At 39.9% G+C, this 25,977-nt stretch overlaps 2 protein-coding genes across 14 annotated transcripts in view; one reads left to right on the top strand and one right to left on the bottom strand.

Annotated features, from left to right (window-relative positions):
- The window catches only part of LOC146491939 (sodium channel protein type 2 subunit alpha-like), a 42,169-nt gene extending 33,012 nt beyond the window's left edge, over window positions 1-9,157 (bottom strand). For 3 of the 4 annotated variants that reach the window (XM_085150640.1, XM_085150643.1, XM_085150641.1), the window contains exons 1-5: window positions 8,866-9,157; window positions 1,781-2,100; window positions 951-1,068; window positions 546-636; window positions 9-137 (exon numbers count right to left, since the gene is read on the bottom strand). In XM_085150640.1, the coding sequence (XP_085006766.1) occupies window positions 9-137; window positions 546-636; window positions 951-1,068; window positions 1,781-2,047 (605 nt within the window). In that variant the 5' untranslated portion in view covers window positions 2,048-2,100; window positions 8,866-9,157. Of the gene's footprint in view, window positions 1-8; window positions 138-545; window positions 637-950; window positions 1,069-1,780; window positions 2,101-7,702; window positions 8,543-8,865 lie in introns of those variants that run through there. The other variant, XM_085150642.1, reaches the window with a different exon arrangement.
- Window positions 9,158-15,165: 6,008 nt separating this feature from the next.
- LOC146491938 (uncharacterized) lies at window positions 15,166-25,761 on the top strand. Of its 10 annotated transcripts, none has more exons than XM_085150652.1 (11): window positions 15,166-15,288; window positions 16,766-16,928; window positions 17,034-17,235; window positions 17,328-17,598; window positions 18,784-18,810; window positions 19,302-19,384; window positions 19,479-19,667; window positions 19,902-19,995; window positions 21,020-21,040; window positions 22,893-24,185; window positions 24,352-25,761. In XM_085150652.1, the coding sequence occupies exons 2-11, from the start codon at window positions 16,837-16,839 to the stop codon at window positions 24,357-24,359; spliced, it is 2,280 nt and encodes a 759-aa protein (XP_085006778.1). In that variant the 5' UTR covers window positions 15,166-15,288; window positions 16,766-16,836; the 3' UTR covers window positions 24,360-25,761. The 10 variants fall into 10 exon arrangements, with proteins under 10 accessions (XP_085006778.1, XP_085006774.1, XP_085006777.1 ...); XM_085150648.1 differs by having other exon boundaries at window positions 18,769-18,810; XM_085150651.1 differs by having other exon boundaries at window positions 15,168-15,288; window positions 18,787-18,810; window positions 19,476-19,667.
- The last annotated feature ends 216 nt before the right edge of the window (window positions 25,762-25,977 follow it).

Raw genomic sequence — 25,977 nt, 5'->3', positions numbered from 1 at the left:
ATACTTACGCCATGAGGATAACACTGAAGTCCAGCCAGTTCCACGGGTCTCGCAAGAAAGTGAACTTCCCCACACAGAAGCCCCTGGCCAGGATCTTTATAAGGGACTCAAAGGTGTAAATCCCCGTAAATGTGTACCTGGAAAAGAAGGTGAAATGAGTTTTTCTGAGCATAAGAGGTCCTTATAACAGCTCTACTTGCCCTCTGACTATGGATTTAACAAAATCTGCTTACTTTTCGAAAAAAAAATCCATTATTAATCTAATCAGGCACTAAATAGTGTCTGTTTTGTATTATTTATATGTAGATTCTTAGATGGACTTTCTATACAGACTGGAGTAGGGCTGGGTCTGGCACATACTCATATTTAAGAGGGAATTTTAAAACCTCGATAACAATAGAATCTTATGAATCACAAATTAAGTAATTATCAGGACCCAGCGCCAGGAAAAAATAGTCCTGATTTGAAGATTGTTGTCTCCGTGTGTCCAAAATGAACTGAATAAGGACAGCGAGAAATTCAAAAATAAACAACTGGTAACTTACTCTACATTCTTGGCCCAATCTGGGGGATTACTGAGGGTCATGAAAGCACAGTTGGTCAGGATCGTGAACATGATCAATATGCTGAACATCGTGGAAACAAAGTCAAGGACAATGCAGTATTTGGGCACTTGAAGCATATATCATTCTGTTTGGTACATACAACAAGCTCTGACAGTTAAACAGCTGAAACTGATATTTCCTCATCCATCGCTGTCACAGTACACAGTACTATATCTTTTCTTCGACTGCTCAGCTGCTGTAAGGACTAAAAAAAAGTCTACTTAAAAAGTCTGAGCCAATCATGATATTTAGCGTTCATCAGCAGCCCATTTAAATCCCTCTTTTGTCTGATAAACCCTTTAATCCAAATCAAGCTGCATCTGTAGCAAACTCTAAAAGGATATGAGTGCACTAAAACTTTAATAGCTATCCTCCTCAGAGGATTGAAGGGACTTAGGATGTACAAAGCAGGAGTGGCATTGAAACGGAAGATTGCCTTCCCACGATTCAATACTATGAAGGTCTGAAAGAGAGACAAAAGAAATCTGGTTAATATCTGTGTCATACAAAAACCTCATTCTTTTTCAAAAGACCTAAGAGACCGCTGTGCATGTGTGATTGGTTATAACAGTAATTAGGACCGTGTCAGGCTATGTCCAGCTGGATGAGTCCACCGCAGGCAGGACATGTCTGGCACCACAGTCCAACTGGCACAGCAGCTCAGATTAGCATTTAGCACCTCTGTTGGCCCAGGCTTTAAAAGACTCTGGCTTGACTAACCACATTAATGCTGCACTATGGTTTACAGTTCAGTCTGTCCATGTGCTAAATGTGCTACAGTTTGATAATATTACGTGACTTAAAAACAAACCCTGTTCGTCTGAGCCACAGATTCAATGCAACCTGCCCTCAAAAGAAAACCTGAAAAACTTTGGCGGGATTTTAGACATGTGGGAGGAAACTCTGCCCAGTCGTTAACTTACAATAGTTTGTTCAGAGCATCATGCAATTAACCTCAAGCTTTTATGAGCTGCAAAGCTTGAACTAAAAATGTAGACCTGTAATGTATCAAAATTCAGTGCATGAGTCATACCGTAATTGAAAACTAAATTGGTGTACTTAATGATACTTTGAGGCCTGCAAAGCTAAGAAATTGTGTTAGAGTTATCCACCGATGTCCATTTGGATGTTACTCTTTTACAGCGGAACGTGAAGCGATGACATTAATAACACACCTTCTGACTGCTATAGTAGGGGTCGATGTCCTCCAGAGGGGTGGACACCAGGCCGGGAGGGATGTCCCCATAAATGAAGGGGAGAGATTTCCCCGCCTCCACATCGCTGTTGGGCTTGGGCCCATTTTCATCGTCGCTGTCGCTGCGGCGCTCCACCCGTGGTCTCCGGGCCTCCTCCTCGGCGATGCGCCTTTCGATGGCGGCCAGCGACTCGGGGACGAAGGGGCGGAAGCTGTCAGGTCCGGGCGGTATAAGCAGCTGTGCCATCTTGTCATCCTGCTCCTTCAGAGGGAAGCGAAGTGCTCAGCTGGGATAGGTAGCTGCAGGGGGAAGGCAAGGAGAAATGAACCAAGACCTAAAAAAAGCACCAGTGGGAGGAGTGAAGTCATCTACCTGGGACATGTTATAATATAGTACGAACAGGTGGAACTGCTACCTGTGTAAATGATTTTAATGAAGTGTGAAGCTGGACCATGTGACATTTCTGGATTTATCACTGACAGTTTGTAACTAGAATGTGAGAAGGGCAAAGCATTATGAGCACAAAATGCTTTCCCCCCAAATACTGTTGTGATTATTAGCAGAAGAGAAAACACAAATGACACACAGCATCTCAACAAAAAAAATTAGTTCCTCTATTTTTAATATTTACTAAACATGACCAGCTATACTTTGCTAAAAGAAGAAGGATCTAAAGTAGGTCATTTCTTTCTGTAGGGAGTAATTTAATTAGCAACAGACAACATCCTGATCCCTTCGATGAGTTCAGACCGAATACAAGTCAAATTACAGCATTTCCTCATGTACGTCACCTGGGCAGACTGCCAACTTATATTATTTAATACACATAGATGCAGAACTGGTGGCTGCTGGTTACTGGAACGCCATATCAAAGCAGCTTCTGTGGAGGCAGATGTTTATACCTTCATACTAGTAAATATAAAAACATAACTCGTTGTACGTGTGATATGGAAGACTTGGGTTAATCTGGGTTTTCATGCGGAAATATTTGTCTTATTTTGATTATAACAATAATAGCTATATAATATCATCTTTAAAGGGAGAAAAACATTTTTTTGATCTCTGCTGAATGTGTAAGTCTGGAATGAACAGTCACTATTTGTATGGGCGCTAGAATTCTGGCTCTTACAGTTTGCAATCTGTGTACCACAGCCAATGTCTCAGTTAACCAATCGCAGATACTCCTGATCTCAACTCACTGTTCCACAGAACCAGTTTCTTCCATTCCAACTGCTCCACCACCACGGATAAGACCAAAAAACAGGGACAAGATTGCAAACCTGCAAATGGCTGGAATTGGGACCATCAGCAAGAAGTTTGGTGACAAGGGGCGAGCTGTTGGAGTGATTATTTTTCAGAAATGGAAGACATATAAAATGACTACCAGTTACCCTTGATCTGGAGCTCCATGCAAAAATCTCGCCTCGTGAGGTGATGATGATTATGAGAAAGGTGAAGGATCAGGCCAAAATAGGATGAGTTCATTAATAATCTAAAGGTCTTCTTGGTTAGACCGCAGCCACCTAGGAGACCGTTGGTCACACTAAGCCATAATGGACTGAAATCTTCCAGTGCCCACAAGGTCCCTCTGCTGAGGTACATGTGCAGGACTGTCTTGTTCACTGTTTACCAGCAAACTTGTAAATGATTCAAAGAAGCTCGGGAGAAAGTGCAGAAAAGAGATGAAACCAGAGCTGAGCTTATTGCAATCAACTTAACCCACTGTCTTGGAGGAAAAGAAATGCTGAGTCTGACCCAACGAACAACAAACACACAGGTCAAAACATTATCTTTTGGGGCTGTTTGACATCACCTCATGTGTTCGGTGGCCTCAACAACGCAAAAGGAAAAGGGTGAGAAGGCTTCTGAGGACATATGTCACTAGTGAATAACTGTCAGCGACCCTGTTTTTTCATGTCTCTTTTGTGCATCTAGTCTTGGTTAATAAAGTAGGTCTAAGGTAAAAGCTGTGCCATGTGCTGAACAGTTCTTATGCTACCAAGCTAACTGATAAACTGCCATCACAGGGTTTACAGCCCTGATATCAGAGGGCAGTGAGCCCATTTTCACATATGACTACATTACAGTTGTAGCAAAACCAGTTTTGGCCAGAGACGTTAACAGTTCAACTATGTTTGCTAGGTTATTAGAAGACATTTCTGTAAATGTTTGCACTAGTGAAAAGATAGCTGTAGAGGGGCTGGTGGCATATAAAGTAAATGGAAAGCTGGTGCAAATTCAGGCATCAGTTGAAAAGTCTGCAGAGAAATAAAAGGCAGACCTTTCCCTAAAACATCCACTCGTATTATATATTTCACATCTCTATCATTTTATCATGCTGTTAGAATGATAGCCAGTTTAGACATTTCCTATAGTTTTTCAGAGATTTCTTCTTCTTTTTATTATTATTATTGATGTTGTTTTATTAATTCCATAGAAGATCCTGCAGAAAGGAATCATGTTGATGTGATTCATTCAGTTCAGACTTAGCTGTGTTTAAAGCGTTAGGAAAATGTGGCAGGTCTGACCCAAAAGATAGTCTGCCATTGTTCCGCCAAAAAACCCCACTCTTATTCAGACATGTTCAATTACCATCACAATTAGGCACATATGACCATCATATTTTGACCATGCAATCACTATTATGCTTCTTATATGGTGACATGAAACCAGTTTGCAAAGATTTGGAAGCATTTGAAAGGCTGGGAGAGAAAACGTACGAAAAGAGCACATTTCACATGCAAATGGTCCTGAGTGACTAATACCAAATTGAGTGCCTCATTGTATAACACAATAGTGTGGCATTTGCAGTTTTTATAACCAGTGAATGACAAACAGGAATCATCTCACAATCATCACATGGAAAATAATAAGTATGATCTGGTTATAAACCATCAATGCACTTTGAGACAGAGGCAAAAAAACAACAACTGTCTCTGACTACGAGGTAAACTATTTGAGCAAAGCAGGTCCCAGTCTTCACTGAGGCAGTCAAAAGTGGCACTGAAGTCAGTGACATGCCTTCAGCTGATTCACTGGGACACAAAAGTAGCCAGCAGCAACAGAGGTGGACAGCAAAAGGAACAAAAAAAAAGGAAAAAAAAGAGTGTCAGTGAAGAGAATATTGGTCTACTTTTTTTAATGCTGCATTCTGCCATGTGGAGAAAGCAGCATCTGCAGAATGAGAGGAGCCACTGTCCTTTTACTGCTAATTAATTGGTGGACAGCCTCAAATTAGAAAAAAAAAGCCTGTTTTTCCAGTGACTTTCAGCAGAAACAAATGAAGCAGGCATTAATTACAGGCTTTTTATTACTTCCTCCCTCAATCAGCCACACTACCCGATTCCTCCTGCCAACCATCTAGTGTACCACCCTTCACACCCAGAGGCCCACCCTGTTCCCACAGGATGGAAGGGAAGAAACACAAACAAGATTTTCTCCCCTGCCAAAAAAAAACCTTGATGAGCCATTATCAGCTGGTTCACGGTGCCGCCCAGTCGCTGCACTCTCACAGGTGGGTCCTGTTCCCTGTGGGATCTTATACTGCCGTGGAAAACAGGAACCTCCCCTCTGGCAACCTCAAAAGTGAGGTCTCCTTGAATCATCAGCTTTTCTTCCTTTTCGAAATGGAAATGGAAGACCTGAAACTGCCACACTTGGCTGCCATCTAATTTTCCTTCCATTTTAAAAGGAGGTAAAAGTATAAAAATGTTTTATTTTTTTATTTTTATACTTAGGTCTTAAAAACAGGGGACAGTCTGGAATGCAGAGTCATCCACAAAGAGTACAGTGACTAAGCCAATGATGTCGGCAAATATGAGTTTCCCAGATTTAGACTTTATACTCATGCCTATCAAAACAGATCTAACCTAAATCACAACCAATATGTAAATACAAACTATGCCCGATAACAAACCAATACAGGGTTATTTGCTTTCTGATGCTGGTCTATAAAGCTCTGAATGGTTTAGGACCAAAATACATCAGTGACCTCCTGACCCAGTATGAACCTTCCAGATCCCTCAGGTCATCTGGATCCGGTCTTTTATCAGTTCCCAGAGTCAGAACCAGACACGGAGAAGCCGCATTCAGCTTTTATGCTCCTTATATCTGGAACAAACTCCCAGAAAGCCTCAGATCAGCTGAAACACTCAGTTTATTTAAATCCAGGTTGAAGACTCACCTGTTCTCAGCTGCATTTGAATAAAGCACCAAATCCACACTTAAGCTTAAATTTCAAAACTTACATTTTAACTACTGATTTTATCTACCATTCTGATTTTAACTGTTTTGATTTTATCTACTGTTTTGTTTGTTTGTTTGTTTGTTAATTAGTTAGTTTGTTTGTTTGCTTGTTTTAATCAATTTTAAATGATGCTTTTTATTTGTTTTTGTTTCTAATGTCTCTGTAAAGCACTTTGAATCACCTTGTCGTTGAATTGTGCTATACAAATAAACTTGCCTTGCCTTGCCTTTATTAGAGTTAGAAAGGTTAGATAAGAAGACTGAGTCTAAGTGTCTAAATCTGAAGCATTTGCTTTATTTATTTATTCTTCCCCGAAAGCTAAAGGAATTTATACTATATAACCGCTGTCAACTTTCATGCCATACTCAGATCTGGTACGGGCTGATTGTTCCCAATTTGAAAGCTACCTTCTATTACTATGGAATTTAAAGCTTATTTTAAACCAGTGACTGCTTTAAATTACGATCACAAGCCTTTTCAACTAATCATATAGACATTATATTTTGTTATGGTAAGACATTAATGAAAACAAAAGAGACAATGGTTCAAACTCCACAGTTTACTGGAAAGGAGAATTAGAGAACCCCAGAGAACACACACGCACACACTTCCCATAAAACACATCTGCTTGTGTCCCAAAAACTGCCTCGGGATCCAGTGTTGTGACATGTGGCCTGACAGCTTGTCTAGCATGAGATGCTGGGTGGTGGGTTGTTAGCTGTTCTGCCTTACCAACCCCACAGCCAAAACATCCACACCCACTTTTGAACTCTGTTATCAGTGTGGTCATCCCTGGACTCACTGACAGAAACCGAAAACATATCATGTATACATTTCTGACAGTGATCTGATTCACATGCAGAAAACTCTCATTTGTGCAGTATTACAGAGTCTCATCTAGGTGTGTCATGCAATTCAAAAAAAGAGCATGTAAAGGAGATTTTTAAAGGGTTAGTATTGGACACTCATTGCTGTGGGCAAAAATGCTCTTTACATTTGAGGATTTAGTTCCTCAGCCAGAATGTCTATCAAAGCCTAAATGACATAGGTGTGCCAGCACTGCTTTAGGACAGCTCGGAAAAATGACTGAACCTGTCCTTTAAGGTGCCTTTCAATGGCTCCCCTGAATGCCCTTGAGCAAATATGTTAAGTCTCCCCCCATCAAGAACAGACGGTTCACTGTCCATGGTGCTAAACGCTAGAGCAGCTGCCTTAGAAAACAAATAAGTGGAAACCTGCCTGAATGTATCAGATATTTTGAAAGCAGCATACAGCTTCTGTACAGACAAATAAACCCACCTGGACTGCTCAAATAGAATGATTTTAGCTGATTTGGCATCAAAAGGTCCTGTTGTCCATGGTGTTTAAACAAAAAACGACTACACGAGAAAACACTAAGATTTTTTTTTTACATGATAACTATATGAACACACAACGGCTCCCCTACTGCGTGTTTATCTGGACTTCATATCCCTTTGAAAAGGCTCTTAACCGTTTGTGATTGGCCAGATAGGTGAGATACGTGTATGCTATTTTGCGTATTCATTTTTAACCCACTAATGGCGACTGGTAGAGAGACTGGCATTGGTTGGAAGTGGCTTGCAAAGCTTATTAGAAACCAGAAAAAAAAAGAGACGGCGGGTGTCAGGCAGTACCTTAAATGTTTCAAAACGAGAAGAGGGGGCCGCGGCAGTCGTCGCCATATTGATGATAACCTCCAGCTCTCCGGAAAAAAACGACACTTTGAGTTTTATATTTCGAGTGAGCCGCGGCCATTATGTTCTCACTCCCTCCAGATACGCCACCAGCAGCACAATTCCCAGGAGCCGGGAAAATAAATGAATAAATAAATAGATAAACAAATAAAAATAAATCTTAACACACACAGATACGGTAAGCGACCGACCGAGGTTGACGTGTATAATTGTTCCTGCCACCCGACCAACACCCCTACAGGTAAAGTCCGGGGCCCACCTGAGGGTCGAAGCCAAACAGGTATCACTTAAAGTCGTTAATCAGATATTTTTATCTCTTGCTCGCTCCTTTTCACATCCACAATTATCCACTGAATGAGTCTGGGCGTGTCCTTGGCAGATGTGTGTCTACTCCTTGTAATCATTCCCTGACACTGACAGTTTCTGGTGTACCAAAAATAAATACGTCGGCGTTATTGTCGGTTGACACCTCAGTTGCTGGCTTACCTCAATGAAACCTCTTTAAATGCAGTCACCCCTTTGCGTCACCCCTGTCAGGAGTAAGCAACATTTTCACACTGAAGGGGCCTGTAAATCAGAGGGCTAGTCCCTCCCAGCACGTTGGTGAGGATGCTAATATTTGAAGCCCGTGTTTGTCACGACGTGAAGGTTATCGGTCATGTGTTATTCATTTTTCTGTCAACATTTGTTTGGACATGGAAGTAAAATACGCAACTTAAGCTCAAGACAAATATAAATAGTATATTTGGTGAAGACTGCATGTCTGCGTAATTAAAACAATCTTGAAGAAAGGGAATATATGTATACACACACACACACACACAAAATATATATATATATATATATATATATATATATATATATATATATATATATATATATATATATATACATACACACACACACACACACATATCAGCAACACGGGCTTTTAATATCTATCTATCACCCGGGCAATTAGTGGAGGAATATCAAAAATGGAATATAAAACATTAATGTTGATGCCACAGACTGCTCAACACAAGAGTTCAGAAAAGCCTTATTGCCTCGGACAAGAAACATCTAAAATGATGGGACCCTTCTCAAAAGATGTGAACACTCACCACCATTACGGTGCCCAGCAGGTAAGGACCCTGAAGGTAGATCCCATATTCCTCAGAATAATCCCTTCTTCCAGCGGAGAATCACTCAGTTTAAGATTTGAACGCTTTCCTCTTCCTATTGACAAATTCCGGTCGATGCTTAATGGCTTATTATTTAATAAGGACTCGTCTGATTTCTCCCTTTTTTCTATCCGCCCTTGTTGACCATGGAGGAATCAATCCGCGCTTCCGGTTGGTTAGGCATCACAGACTGGGAATGGATGTACTCAAAGCTGTGACTGCCGCAAGATGGCCTGAGCGTGCACTTCTAGAAAATACAAGTGAAAGAGAGAGCCAGCAACCTGTTGTCATCCACAAACATTAAGAATTTGAAATAGAGATTCGGAATGTAAAAGCAACGCTTTATATTTAAGTTCGTACTATTTTAATTTTTTTTAAAGTATGGAACTTTTGGACTGTTATTTTTCATAAAGCTATATCGACATATTACAGTTATTTGGCTGCAAAAAAAATAAAACATAACAAATGCTCTATGACTTTGTTTCTATCTTTTTCGGCAGTGGTTACACGTTTTTAATTTGGCTTCAATTATATTGGCCACATAAGTTAAAATGTGCTTTTGCTGCTTGTAATGTGCAGATTTGTTCACGTTCAGATTGTTGTCTCGCTATATAAAAGGTAAATATTTATAGATTGCTGATAATTTGGTGAAGACGGAGCGGAGATTAGGTTTTTTAGACATGTGCGTGCTCACGTGCAGACCTGTACACCCCTGTGTGTTTTTCTTGTAGATTTATGACACCTGGTGGACAGACTGTGTAATTACATTGAGGTTCGATTATGTAACGCCTACATTATGGAAAGTTTGCTCTCCTCTGTTGTTGGAATAAAATGGAGCCCTTGTGAAACGAGCGTAGTCACAGTATGGAGTGTAAGCTGTCACCTTCACAACAGGAAATACAGCCACCATTATAATTAAGTTTTATGTGGCATGAAAGTTGCATAATCATAGCTGAGTGAACAGACAGGTGGACTCCATTTGGGAAATGAAAAAGAGTCACTCCTCACAGTCACTATGAGCAGAAGTGGACACACCTTTGAGCTCAGTGTAGCATGCAGGGAGTTTCACTTCACAATGAGAACACAGCTGATGGCTGCTCTAAACACATTTTAACAATCAGGTTAAGTTACTTTTTAGTATGTGGAAATTTATTGTATTTGTAATGTCACGTTTGTCTTCTGTTAATAAAATTAAGAGTAGACTATCCATCCATCCTCTTCCACTTATCCTTATCAGGGTCACCGGGACAGGGGCTGGAGCCTTAACCAGCTACCACAGGGAGAGGGGCAGGGTACACCCTGGACAGGTTGCCAATCTGATACAGAGAGACTTACAACAATTCACACTCACTTTAAAAGTAGAGTAGCTGGTCAAAATGTGCAGTGACTTTTACATAAATGGAAGCAGAGACCATGCATTCATTCCTGGCTGAAGAATTGTGAAATGTTATTACTGGGATAGTTAAATAACTGTCTACTATATTGCAACAAATTATTTCATATAAGCTGGCTATTAGCTTGTGGAGGAAGCGAGAACCAATCATTTAGCAAAAGAAACAATGAAACACTATGAGAACACTTCACCACACATAAAACTTTATTACTGTAAATCAATGATCAAAACTAAAAATAATTATTTTTGCAGAAAAATGTTCCCAATCGGTGATGTATTGATTAACATTACTGTTGTTTAAGGGGGAGCTCATTTCAAACATACTCTATTTAACATACAGTACTTGATCATATTCTTGTGAGGACCACATACTTCTGATAAAAAAATAAGCTTATGGCTTGATTTAAAAAGAAGCGTACTGAAATGTATTGAGAAAAAAAACATCTGAGTTACAAGGCTTCACCACAGTGTAGCATGGTTCTGTCAATGTAGTATGTAGTATGAAAAACATTCATCAAAGATTAAACTGGTGTGTTGCGAAAACAGCTGGTTAAACTTAAATTTGGTCAACCAAGTGGTTTCTCAGAGATTCTACTTTGAAAGTCCTAGAGGAAATGCAAAACAATACAAAAATTATGGCTTTTTTGTTTTTGCTGTTAAGTCACAAGGTCGCAGATGTTGTTAAACCGGTTTGCACACTTGATGTAAATATTCTTCTCCCTATATTTTGTCCCTTGAGGAACAAACTCCCAGAAATTTTCAACAGGATCACAAAATTCTCTGAGTTTCGATCTCTTACGCGCAATCTTTCTGCTGTGCTCTATGTGTAAAAAATGTAAGTACTTGTTTTACTCCAAAACCCATTTTGCAATGGAGGAACACCTTAGTAAAGCTAGCCCCAAGTACAGTTAATAAATCATCTCAGAGCAAAGAAAACAGAACCAGCAGCAGCAGCTTGCCTCACATGCTGGTATCCTGTCACTTTCCTTGTCAAAGACTGGAGGTTTATCCACAATGTGCAGGCGCAGACAACAAGGACACGTTGCTGGCCTCTCAGCTTGATAAGCTCCAGCCATTGTTAACAGAAAGGGACATAAATATTGCTGTTATTGTAGCAAATCAATTTGTTTGTGTGTATTTCAGTCCACATGAAATGGAGCTATGCTACAGTTTCTAATAGGATCTGAGGCAAGCAGAGCTTACAGCAACAGCAGTCAGTTGTGAGCATAAGACAGCAGCAACATTGGTGAAAACAGGCTTCATGTCACAATGCTGGTTGAGATAAAAGATAGATTTCTCTTTGGTAAGTTTTAATCAATATTAAGTTTTAGATTTGACCAGGCAAGCACTGCTTGCCTTGCTTGTCTTGACAGAATGCCGCTGAGTCAAACCAGCACGACTTGAAATATTTATAGCTCAGCTGCAAAATAGCTAATATGCAATGTAAATGCAAATGTAAATAAACAAGCTCATAACATTTCATAACAGAACTAGAATAATGTTAGATTCAACAGAGTTTATACATATTTATAAGTACAGACAAATAACAATTTGTGAAAAATGAGTACAAAGGACAAAGGAGTACAAAGCACAGTATGGTTTCAGGGCAGGCTAGCCAACCCTCACTGACCAGGTCAGGTTTTACACATCAAAATGAGAGCAGTCAAAAAAACATGTACCATTTTGAAGCCATTCCCATCCAGATGAAAATATATTTGCATGAGAAAACAGATCTGGGAAGTTGTAGTTTTTAATATTGCTGGCAAGCTAGTATATTTATAACTTAATGTCCTATTATAATTACATTTAATTTTGGCTAACTTAAAAGAAAAATTTCTTACCTAGAAAAAACTGATCAAATGGCTCCTTAAAGTGTAATTTAGACACAATGCCAAGGAGGAAAACCACCAGCAATAATCTGAAAGACGCAACTGTTGCTGCCTATCGATTCTGGGAAGTGAAATGTATTTCCACAAACAATTAGAATTCCATCGTTCTATGGTTAGAAACATTTTTCACAAGTGCAAAACATTCAAGATCAAACTGTGCAATGCTCAGACTCTACAGCCCACAGACTGCATATTAAATGTTGCAAGGAAAAGGCCTTGGAACATTGTAGCACAGCTTATGATTATAAAGCTGCAGCTGAACAAAGCACAAGACTTTGGGGGTAATGTCCTTTGAACAGATGAAACCAAAGTAGAGATGTGTGGTAACAATGCACAGCACCATGGTTGGTTAAAACTAAACAGAGAGCATATCATTAACACCTCACATCAGCTGTCAAACATGATGGTGGAGGGGTGACGGTTTGGGCTTCTTTTGCAGGCACAGGACCTCAGATCCTTGTTGCCATTGAATTCGCCTTGAAATCCTGTGTATACCAAAGTACAAGAGTGATTGTAGGGTCATTGAATATTGCTGCTACATGGCACAAGCCTTTGAATAAAACTCCACTGACAGTCATAGATGTAATCAAGACAAGTCATGCAAACAATCTTATTGAGATAATGAGATTAAAGAAGATTGTTTAAAAAAGTTAAGCTTTCAAAGCATTGAATTGAATAAATAATCGAAAATACCGCAGGGACACCAAACAATGTTTCCAAAGTTGGGTTCAAATATGTCCTCCTTGGCAGCTCTCTGCGACTGTGCCGTGTTTCATTAGTGGCACAGTGAGGAATTTGGGAACCTTGTTCAGACCTTGGGTTGTCATAATTAGGTTGTAGCCTGCCACTTTGTTCAAAGGACAGGATCCCATTTGGCTTTGTCGCTTTGTGTAAAGCTCCAAATTAGCTCTCTCTCTTTGCTTGTCTTCCTGTTAGACATTTGGGAAAAGTCTAACAGGAAAACAAAAACACTTTTTTTTGTGTGCCCACACAGTGTGTTTTCTGAGAATACAGAGAATACAGACTGAATAGCACACATCATTTACACTGCTTGGTTAAAGGCTTCCCAGGTTTACATAAATTTATGCAAGAATAGCATTTACATAAGCCTACCAACAAATAGAGGATAACATATTGTTGTCTGCATCATCACCTTTTTTCTTACACATAGCTATACCAGGGTTAACAGATCTGCTGACATGAACATGAAGTGAAAGCATTTAGTGTAAGGCAACAATGTGACACCTTCTACCTGTTTATCTCACAGGGGAGCTAAAGCTTTGAGGCAGAGTGCATATGTACACATGACATGGCCTTCTTCCATTTCACAACATGCTAAATGATGAAACAGAGTGACGTGATTAAACATTCTTTCTATTCATCTGTTAGTCATTAACCTAGACAGTCACATGGTGATCTGTTTACTGCAGTCAGCTCCTGTAGCCCACTGAGTCTCCACTGACAGACTGGTGATGAGATTACAAGATTACAGTCGGTGTGGACATGTGTTCCCTGTTCTTAATTTGATTAAAACTCCCACTTAACAGCCTGTTCCTGCTCACCTACTGTATAAAGATGAATAAAGTGCTCTGTGGGATGATGCAGGAGCCTGGCTTGAGTTTCAGTTATTCATTATTGTCTTATAAACATCCTCTGTAAGGAAGGCTTGACTAATCAAATATTATTTAGAAAAAGAAAATCCAAGAATCCTTCCGTCAGTTAAAGCGATGGTTTAAAGCTAACCCTAACCCCATTTAAAAAGAAAAAAAAAATACAAAACTGTGACTGTAACAGAGATCTGATGGTAGGTATGCAAGATTATTTTTGGTAGACTGAGACAACAATTATGTCCAAAAGTATTGCAATCATGCGTAGACTATAAACAGACAAATACATAAGTACTTACTATATATTATAAAAACTTTCTAGGCAGACAGACTTGCTTGAAATAGTTTCCATCTTGGCTCAGTAATAACATGCCAGCATTTTAACAGTTTTTACCTGCTAAAAGTTTGACCATTTGCCTTTTAAATTCAGCTTCAGAATGCTAACACTTGCTTAAAAGCTCTACACACAGACTAAGTTTCCAGGATCCAGTGTTCACAATCTCTAGGGTTAGGTTTAAGTGTTTATATAACCTTATTCAAACCTTGTTTAGTTAACAAAAATAAACTATATAATATTTTAATTGAATCTGAGCCAAATCCATTTGCAAGGTAAACAGCACAGGTGTTAAGAAATTATTGAACTGGCATAGGAGCACAAGAATTGGTCAATTTTAATTCTTGGGAGATCCTGCCCTGTCACCCGCCCAAGGATGGTAACAACTGCTTAAAGTGTTCCTTGTGTTATTTTTAGCTTACATGCCTTGTTCAACGCTCCTACAGCTACTCAATAAGAGATTTACTACATTACCCAGAAGACATTAGCCCTTAGGGTATTGACCCAGCTTGACTCAATTTATAGCACAGTTATATAATGTAGTGGACTAAGTACCAGCAAGAAAATGCAATTTTCTAATGGTGCAAAACACTGTGAAAGACCAGTACAACACTGATGATAGCTGAATCACCACTGTAGCTTAAGTTTGTTTCATGTATTCTGTGCAATGGGGTAAAAGTTTATTTGCGTATATACAGAACAGCACTGGTTCCTGCGTGCTATACAATATGATGGGCTCTTGCTGAGATGTCATAATTTAGCCCGACTCTATAGAGGATCAGTAGCTTATATGGATTAGAGGGTTTTTTTTTACAAAATGAGTGGCAAAGTCTTTCAGCACTGATGGGGCAGAGTTTTAAAGTTGCAGAATGGTTCACCAGGTTATCACACACATGCCCATGCAGATATCAATCCTCCTTGTCCTCCTCAACACCAACACCCACAAAGCATACACACAGTAGCCATGCACATAAACAAACATGCAAAGTGCCATCACATGACTGGGCAGGGCCTGTGGGTGTGGCTGGCTTCTCTCTACAAGGATTACAGAGTGAGAGAATTCCCCTGCCCCTCTCCTTCTATCACTTAACAATACAGAGGAGAAACCTGAAAGAGAATGGGACCAATGTCTGGACACAGGTGAGTGTAATAGGGTTATGAGTGCATGTACAATGAATCATTCCTGTGTCTTTGAATGTGACTGCGGGTAGAGATGCAGCCTTTTAAAAGCACTAATCCTTCTTACTCAAGAAACAGAGTAGCCTAAGCTTATTTGGTGCTCAGCATTACTGCCTGAACGACATGGCTGAAGCGGATCATGTACTGTGTATTTATTCACACAAATTTGTTGTGCATGTAGGATAAGTTTCTACCGAGTTTTTAACTGTTTTAACGAGATAACTAGGCTAACTGCTTAAAATGCAAATAAAAATAGCGTTCTAATTGTTACTGATAATTCAGGTGTCCGGTGTGTATATCGGTATCCCTTTGTTCGGGTATAGTAAAGGACTACAGGTTTAGTTTGGCTGTTCAGTGTACCAGCGTCTGTGCGCGCGCTTCAGCGGCTTGTGACACGCGCGTGTTGATGAGCGGAGACATGCAGCTGTTTTGTAGCACGCTCCGCTGAGCAGCTCTTTTTCAAACACACATCGGGGCGTTGGCTTTTAATCGAGCTATTTGAGAGACTGCGTCTAAGCAATGGCAGAGAACAACACAAGGTCAAAGGTGAGGACAGAGCGTAATGGAATCCCATGAAGGAGGTGATGTGTCCTCACATGTACCCAGATAGGCAACCTTCAGTTCACGGCGGAGGTTGAGACGTGGGATCTCAGGGAATCACGGCAGTAATCGCAATTTAGGTTTCAGGCTCTCTCCTTTTTTTATTTATTTTTCGTCATATTTCACTTAAGGGGTTCGTATGTGGGCCAATAGATTCTTAGAGCACTTTGTCATTGCTTTCATGTTTCCTGTTTCTTTACCTTGTAATTCTAAGAATGGCGGGGGAAAAAACCCAAACACACAAACGTTTTTTTCAGTTCTTCACCTTTGAATGAGCAATTTCAGTCTTACAAGTTCATGTGACTGGATGTATAAATACTACAAAGTAAACGTGACAATAGAGTAATTCCATATGAGGTCAGTTTCAACTTTAGTATACATAATGAAGCCATGTAAATGTGATATGAAAAACGTCCAATCTACAGGTCCTTTAAGTCCATAGTAGTGGGTTAAAATTTGGACCTACAAACCTTATAATTTCTTAAATACAGGAAATAACCACACGACAGTCTAAATACTACAACCAGGAAATTAACACTGTCAGAATAGAGACAGTGTTAATTTTTCATGGACTGACTCATAAACGTAGGTCACCATACAAGATAAACTTATTTCCCAGTATGTCGCTGGCAGTCAGTAAACTGAATAACAAACAGTAAAGACCGTTGTCACAGTTTATGATATTTTATTGATAAGTCATAAATTCATAAAATGCAAGAATAATTTAAAGATGATAATTAGCTGTTGCCAAATAGGGAAGTATGGTGGCCATTTGGTTCCTGTTAGTTTGTGGGAGGTCATGTTTTAATCATATTTAGGAATGTAAATGGCTTTACAGGTCATTTGTCTGACACTGGGAACAACTTCAGATCTTGTGCGTCCCCGTGACTTCCTCTGAGGTTCACAGAGATGAGCGAGGAGGTGGGTCCACTGCAAAGAGACCATTTGCTGTGCGTGGTTCTGCCAGGTGGGCAGGAGAAGAGTGTCACAGTGCATGGACGGTGGGTCATATCACAGTTTAAAAAAATAAATAACTGCTGCAACAGCAATGATTTTCACAAAGTGCAAAACATGTTAAGATAATCCTTAAATTCTCATCTTCACAGTAAACCACTGATGGACTTTATAGTGACTTTCTGTGCAAGTAACCACCTGAATCCTTCGGACTATACTGTTGATATTCTATCTCCTAACAAGAGCAACATAAGTTTCAAACCAAACTCTACTATTGGCTCGCTAGAAGCTGAGAAGATTGTGCTGAAGCCCAAAGGGATGGAGGAAAAGCTCAAGGGGCCATACGTGCCTGAGGTACAAAGGAGGGGGGAAAGTTGTAAAGTAAAATGTTGCTTCATCGCGCTTCATCACAATGAGCATATGTTAAAGGTTGTTTCTCATTGCAGGCAACAATACGTCTGTTGATCAACTACAATAAATCCCATAAGACTGTGGTGCGAGTCGATCCCAAACTGCCGCTGCAGATGCTGCTGCCGTCAGTGTGTGACAAGTGTGAGTTTAAAGTAGAAACAACCATATTACTGAAAGACTCTCAGTCCAAAGAGCCGCTGGACCTGACTAAGAGCTTGAATGACCACGGACTCAGGGAAGTGTTTGCCAAAGACACGGGGGGCAAAGACCTCACTGACCATCATCAGCCCAAGACAGCAGAAACAGGTATGAAGGATGTGAAAGCTGCTAGTCAGCGGTCCTGTGATCTTATGTCCCTCTAAATATTTAAAAGACCTATGATGTTCTTTACCACGATTTAATTCAGGTAATGTCACACTGGCTTGTGTATGTTATTTTGTTAGGAAAACCTCATTTCTGTTGTCCCCCTGTTGGGTAATAATGTTAAAGCTGTACAGCATAAACACAGCAGGTACACATCAGAAACATTTGTTTATGTTAACATAAATAGTTAAAGGCTGAAAGTGGGGGAAAATTAGATGTCAATTACTTTGAGTATGGTATCACTGTTTGTTCTGCCTTAAGTAGTTCTAACACTGCTGCTTTCTGTGGATTTTTTTCCCATGAGTATATGGGAAATGTTTAGAAGCAAAAAACATGAAGCAGACGGAAACTGTTTGATGACAGAAGCCAGATTCAGCAAACAGTCTAAACAGGACGAGTCCATTCCAGGTTTCACTCCTGTGAAGCACAAAACTCTAAGTCTGCAGTAAACAAAGTCTAAACAAAATGGAACGATTAAAAACCGGAAAAACATGGCTTTGGCCTTTTCTGTTGAGGCTGCAGATGGTGGCTCATAACTGGGTGTCAGCAGCACAAACTCCTGGAGCTAAGCCGCTTGTGTCAACAGTCCAAGGTTGCTGTTTGGGAAATGCAACATGGCACAAAGCAAGAGCCATCAAACTGGTTTTATGAACATGATCACTTGATATGAATTCAGTAGTTAAGCTTCATGACCACGTGCACCTGACTGTCTCAGATATATGACGTGCAGTCATCAGCAACAAGCAAGTTTGTCTAACATCATGTGGCATCCATGATGGCAAGAGCTGAGCCTGTTTGGAACCAAAAGAGTTGGCCTGACCCTGCAGTAATGTGGTGTTCCTAATAAAGTATTTAGTGAGTAATTCAGTACCATCAATTTGCACTGTAAACTTTGGAAGAAGAAGCCAAATGTTAACATGTTGTATATGTTATGGGATCCATAGATAAGTTGTTTATTTCTTAAAAAAAACATCTTCCCATGATGCCATGTCTCACAAAACCTTGCTGTCTTAGTAGTCGTAGTCACATATCTTTTATTCCTGCAATACACCTGCTCCTGTGTAAATATTAACCTAATTCATCTGTTTTGGCAACTTTGTTTTCTGTCTGTAGCAACTGTCACACCAGCAGAAGTCATCTCACTTCCACTGCAAGGTAACCAACCCAAACAATTTCATATAGTGGCTCGCCATTTAGGGTTTATACTGCATATCACTTACCGCACGATCTGATATCCTCGTGTTGGTGTTGTTCCCAGATCATCATACTAAAGGTTGTTCCAGGATCAACATTGCAAGTGACCAATCGGAATGTTGTGATGTCATACTTTTGCGACTTCGGGAAAAACCGGCGTAAAACAAAAAGCTGTACTTAAGCTGCGAGAAACCGCCTTTGTCCGCCGATCAACGGACCCTGACCCTGACCCTTTAATAAACGCTAAGCAGAATTGATATTGTCCTTCCAACATTGGAATTTCATAAATGCACGAATGGGTTGGTGCGCAAAAGAATAACGTCACAATAATGTGATTGGTCACTTGCAATGTTGAACCTGGAACAACATTTTCATGATGATCTGGGAACAACACCAACACGACGATATCAGATCATCCATCACTTACCAATCAGATCCTTTTCATTCCCTAGACCTGCCAAAAAAGGAGAAGAAATGGAAGGAGAACAAAGGATTCTTCAGCTTATTTAGAAGAAGGAAGAAGAAACATGAAATGGTATATTGTCAGTCTGTGAGGAAAACGATGTTTGCTTTATTCTTTATTGATCAACTTTTACTGATGACCAGCATTTACATTTCATGTGTAGCAGGGTGCAGTAAGTGCTCCTGCTTCTCCAGGACCCAGGAAACAAGCGGTACTCCGTATGAATTCGGAGAGCATTTCATCTTCCAACACCTTGCCTATAGAAAAGCCCAAGAAGAGGCAAGCCCCCCCGCCACCAGTTGCTGTTTCTCAGAGTGTCAGTAACTTCAGCACCTGCAATTTAGGAGGAGCACAGGTTAGTTGGTGGCAGGGATGAAAATGGAACACGACCAGAACATCCTGAAAAATCTTTTTGTTAAAGTGAGAACACTGGTCAAACTTTGAAAGAATAAAGGAACCACAAAAGTCGCCTTGAGGCGACTTTTGTTGTGATTTGGCGCTATATAAATAAAATTGAATTGAATTGAATTGAACTATATAAATGGAAATACTTGGGACATATGCCAATGATACCATTGTGTCTCTGTAGAGCTCTGAAGGATCTACCTTAAGAAGTACCAAGAGGAGGGCCCCACCACCTCCCTGTGCAAACACACTCCAGGAGCTGCTGACAGATACTAAAGGTAAAATCATGAATGCAAATGGTGGAGCTGGGAAAAAAAAAGATTCCAGGCATTAATTGAGATAATGGAGCCAGTCTTTCACTTTAAACTGACAAATTATTGTCAGTCTCATTGCTTCATCTCTTATAGGGCAAGCTGTTTATGTTGCTACCTAGTGGTGACTGTCTGCAAGTAAACAAGTAAACTATGCTTGTGAAGTAATCCCTGTAAAATTGCCCTTTTACAGTATTTCAGTAAAAGGTCATTTTTACTGAAATGCTGTCAAATTGGAAATCAGATGTGTTTAAACAGAGATGAATCTTCAAAACCTCAGATGGGTTCAAGAAAGAAATGAAATTAAGATGAAATTATCAAAGACAATGCCTTCAAATGGGAGATTTGGCAGTTAAATCTGACAAAAAAACATAGCATTTATCGGTCCATACAGTTGAACCCTGTGTGAAATGACCCAGGGCCTTGTTCATAAGACATATTGGCTCCAGTCTGTCCTCAGCTTCAAGCTTTCATTCCCCTGTATTACTGTCTGAAATGTGTCCCCTGCCTGGCTACAGGTTCTCTGTGGACATGCTTTCTTTTTAATGATCTGCTACAGATTTGGCTCTTGATTTCATTTTTAGTTAAAACCTGCTAATAATAACTAAGTGAGAATAAGTAAATTGATCACTTTTTAAAAAAAGCTTTCTTTCGTGATCTAAATAACAGTTTAATTGTGAACAGCAGCCTCGTTGTCTTGGTTCACTCCTCGTTTTCTTTAAACCACAACACATGCCACACTGCTGAGCTAGTGTCAATGTGATGCTGAAAAAACAACTCCCAGCCAAAGGTAGATGGACATTAAACACACTCCTGATCTCCTACGCTTGCGTAAACACGATCCCCTACAATCTGATCTTTAACATAACAGGATTTTTGCATCCCTAACAGAGCATTTAACGGAGTCTCTTCAGTATGAGGTGGTTCTAAACATCTTGGACATTAGTTAGGAAGCTATTAGACTGAAGCTTTTTCTCCTCCCTGCTTACAGACTCTGTGCCATCCCAAGGAGGTAATTGAGGGCTGCTGCTGCTGCTGCTGCTGCTGCTGCCACCACCCCTTTCACTTTTTGCTCTCCTCCTTCCATCACCCTATTGCTCTTCTCAATCTTCTTCCTACGTTGGTCTCTTCTTCCTCCTTCCCGTCTTAGTGGCTTTTGTAGATCCTTTTTAGTGGCTTTTATGGACACACAGTGCCCTCTATAACATTTGAGACAAAGACACAAATGTTGGCTTTATAAAAAGAATTAGACATTTTCAGAGGTTAATGTTAGCTAATGGGAGACTCTAACATAAATTGAGATATAAAGACCTTCACTGCAGCCACCTTCAGTTACTGCCGCATTGAGTTTGATATTTAATCATGGAAAGGAATGCTGTTTTGGGTTCAGATCAGGTGACTGACTTGGCCATTGAAAGATATGCCTTTACTTTTAGGAACTCTTGGGTTGCTTTTGCAACCTGCTTTGGGTTATTGTTGTTGTGTACTTGTACTTGTTTTCCTTTGAACTGGTCAGTGCATTCATTCTTTTTAACACCAGAATATTGATTTAGCCACTTGTAGAGTTTCTGCTTTTTCTCTGATAGGTTTATTTGGATTTTTTTATCCTAATGACAGTCTTCCTCACATCTCATATTTAAAATGAGATTAAAATTACAATGAAAATCTATAAATTACACATTCAAAACTTAAGCTTCAGCTTCAGATGTTATGTTTGCCTCATTTGTCATATCTACACCTTACAATCCACTGTGATGGTGCACAGCACAAAGGAAAAACAATGAACTGTGTTTTTTGTCCCAAAGATTATGGCGGGCACTGTATTCACGCCTTCTACATATACAAGCTGTACATTTGTGCTGTTCAGCTGTTTGCTTATACTACTGATCCATATTTCTCTGATAATTCTGTACTTTGCTTTTTCTAATTTGTGTGTGATTTCCTATTAATGGGTTAGACTAGAGTTAATTATTGTGCCTTTTAAATGATAAAGAAGCCACCAAGAAGAGCATTTGGTTAAAATGAATTATTAATTCTGTTGATTCCAAAGTGACTTTTTAAAATCTTGCATGTTTAGTTCTTTCTTTGCTAAATAATATAGTTATGTGTTTTAAAGTATAATGTTAGTCCTTGAAGCTGATTCTTCTGCTTACTCATTTGGACAATACATCTTAAGATAAATGTAACAGTTTTATGAGCACACTTTTCTAGACTGTTTTATTATTAAAATTATTAATAACCATATCAATATTTTAATGTATATTTCTGTATACTATGTAAGCCTACATCTTAATGATATACCGTTGCCTCAGAAATAATTTTAATTCTCTTTTTGCACACAAATTAATAATGTAGCATTCTTTCCCCATCAATCTACATTGAAAAAGCCTAAATGCAAAACTGAAGGACTCAAGAAATGAAATCTATGAGATGAGATGAGATCTATGAGATTATTTAGATCTTTAATTCGGTCTCCTCTTAGGTAAGTTTCTACAAGACTTTGACGAGGTTATTCAAATCAAGGATGGAAAGCATCATTGAAGCTCCATCTTTAGTTTCTTCTAAGGATGTTCAGACAAAGCTTGGAGTTTACCAAAGGCCTTCTTGTTTGGTTTGCTCAGTCCTTGCTTTATCTGCTCCCAGATAAAGACCATTATTCTCCTGAACTGATACCAACTGTTGAGTGCCACAATATTAACCATTTATAGTCAATTTCTTCATTTAAAGTTATTCCTATGTGTGCACAAAAAAGTAAGGGTTTTTAATAATTTTGAAGTATCTGCGCACAGATTTTTGGGTCCAAGACCTTTTAAAAATCAATAATTAAGATGAAAACTGTTGCTAAGTCTTTCCTGTTTCTTTAGAAACTGTCAAGTCCCTGAACACTCTGGAGGAACTAAAAGAAAGTGATGAGTCAGAGTGTGTAAACAGATCACCATCTTCACTGGCACGCCCTTTACAGCCAAAGTCAGGATCATCCTCCTTACAGCAATCACTGGCTCATCTCCACGAAGTGGCTGATCCCTATCTGCCTATGTTACGAGGCAAAGACTTCTCCAGCGCCCGCTGCAACCTTGCCAAAGTCCTGATGTCTTCTGTTTCTAGAGAAACACTGGTCAGACGTTTGAAGAACTCTGCCACTTTCCCCAAATTTCAAAATGGCTCCTCCTTTACCCCCATGACCCCAAGGTGTCCGAATAGTGAAGTTTTCTGCACAGATGTTGAATCCGCTTTCAAATCTAACCTTCCAACTGAGAGTGAATGGGAGTATCCAGCTGAGAAGAGGGGGATGACCACTTTTAAAGTTATCCCTCTGAAGAAAACACAAGATCTTACCGGAGATCTTCCAGACCAGTGCTGTATATCATCGGAAGATACCCCAGAGAGCAAAACTTCTCATGAGGTTGGGAATAATCAAGCAGATACTGATGAGAAACGAGATTCACCAGACACATCGGGGAGTGAAGACCCTGCACCCAGTCCGGATACCTCCTCTCAGCAGATTCAGCTTCCTGACAACCTGGCTTCTCCTCCACTTTTGCATGATTTAACTGATCAGAACTTACCCAGTCCACCTCTGTCGGAGGCTAGCGACACCTCTGAAAAGGAGAGGGAAGAGGTGGGCTATGAGATCTCATCAGAGGTGATTTCAGGGTGCAGTTATGGAGAGGTTAATACTGAAGATCACATCCACTCAGAACCTCAGAAGGAATTTGTCGATAATTCCAGCACAGACACGGACCAATGCAGTGCGTGCGCCAAAGAGACGAAAGTTGAGGAAGTGGTGCAAGAAGAAGAGGAGAAGGAGGAGGGCAGTTTCCCTCCACCTCCTCCACCTGTATTTTTCAATGAAGACATAGCGATAATGGAGAATGAAAGAGAGGATACTACATCCCCTTCTTTGCTGTCCTCCCAAATATCAAGCCCTACAGTTGCCCTGAATGGGCAAATTAATGTATTCAGGGAGGCCCTTCAAGACGAGCCTACTTCACCTAGGCCTGAACAGAACAGTCTGGACAAGAAGAGTGCAGCCCCTTCCAGATTTGCTCAGGCAGTAGCAATAGCTGTCCAGAGATCTCAATGCAGTAAAGGTCCTCAACTTTCCAGTGGTGCACATGGTTTGCTTCCATCACCACCTCGGTCCACATATCAGTATGGTGAGTTCTGTACTCGACTGGTAGTTTAGTTAAGTCTCTTTACTGTGATGACTTACTTAAGAACTCACTAATAATTATATTCACATGTCTGTTTGACTGTCTTCCACTGCATCTCTGCTTACTAGAGGCCCTGTGACTTAGAAACATTTCTCTTATTCTTCTACAGGTGCCTGACCTGCTTCCTCTCAGATGTTTGGATTAAAGTCCTGGTTCACAGTTGAGCCTGACTGTGGACACCAGACTGAATAATTTCTAAGAACGTCATCAGTTTTTATTCTTTTCTTTTTAAGGTTTGTGCTCACTGTCAAATGTCTGATTTTTATGTTACAAAAATGATTTGTATACATGTTGAGCATAAACATTTTCTGTTATGAAGAAGGTCAAATTCATAGGACATGAGTGAAAATGTCCTGTGTGGTTTTTTTTTAAATTTTTTTTTACATTTTTTTTACCATTTTCATTCAGCATGTGCCAACACGAACACAACTCTACGCGAGAGCTTTTTTTTTTTTTTTTGTCTGTAATTGCAATTATAGGCTTATTTTCTGTATGTTTGAAATGTATTTTCTCCTTCAGGATGCCCGTTTGTATGCTTCCAGATATCAATAATACTGTAAAAAAGAGCTGTCTCATATTCTGGTCTGGATTTTAGTCACCAGGTGGCAGAAGAGCTTAGCTTTTAAAATGCATGAGCCTGACACCATCTCTTTTTGAGATTTTTTTTTTTTTTTTTTTTTCTAAAAGCGCTGCTTCCAAAGACAAAATAGACAAAAAGCATTTTATATATTTAACTTATATTATATGGAACATTATTCTAATACTCAGTTGGGTTTTTTTGTTTTTGTTTTTTTCTTAGTGTCAGAGTTATTTTCCCGTAGGCTATTGCTGTTCAAAAATCCATACCCATTCAGGGACATGCCGTGAGTAAGAAATACATGTAATATTTATTAGAGATGAGATAATTTCTTGCATTTCCAGAAAAAAGAATATCTTTAGTGGAAGCATGGGTTTTATGCCAAGCATTTCAGCACCTTCCTGAATAAACTCCGTCCACTTTGCTCACATGCACACACAGTTATGTCTTTAATGGACCTATACCTCGGGGCAATACTGCATAGCTATACTTGGGTGCCAAAAGAATCTGCACTACTATATGTATTGATCCAGCCCTGGCCTTAAAGGAACAGCAAGGAGCTATGCAAGACCTAGCCAGAACCGCCTGTGGCTAAAGCTTCTTGTTTGCCAGGCCTGGACTGAGTGGGCTCACTTGAAGACTTTCTTTCTCTTCGTCTCTCTCTCTCTCTCTCTCTGTCTCCCTCTCTTTATCTCTCTTTCTCTAACATTCCTTGCTCCACCTGAGAAGCGAGAGAGAGAGAGAGGAGCATGGGTTGCTGGTGGATGATGGGAGGTGACCGTTGACCCTGTCGTGTTTCTGCGGCGCTCCTCCCAGAGGAGATGCCTGGCCCTCAAGGGCACAGCCATGTCACGCTGCCGTTGTCATGGAGAATGCCATTACCGCCCCTAAGGGAAAGAGCCATGTCTAACGTTTACCAAAAAAAAAAAGTCTGCAGGAAAAGAAACACACATGCTGGAGAGAAGCTCTTTCTCCTGCCCAAAGCAATGATATCCAATGTAAGTGACAACTCTGGCATTATCCTTTTCCAAGCAGGGAAAGGTTGAATTTCAACCAGAGCACTAATATTCATCATTATTCAGACACAACGAAGCTGGATTTATAACGTGGTATAACAAAAATACTACATGTCATTTCTGATCAAGCATACAACCGTGA

This window comes from Neolamprologus multifasciatus, chromosome 23, assembly GCF_963576455.1.
Source record: "Neolamprologus multifasciatus chromosome 23, fNeoMul1.2, whole genome shotgun sequence".
Classification (NCBI taxonomy): Eukaryota; Metazoa; Chordata; class Actinopteri; order Cichliformes; family Cichlidae; genus Neolamprologus; species Neolamprologus multifasciatus.
The sequence above is the reverse complement of the archived record's forward strand: the minus strand, read 5'-3'. Positions and strand labels throughout refer to the sequence as shown.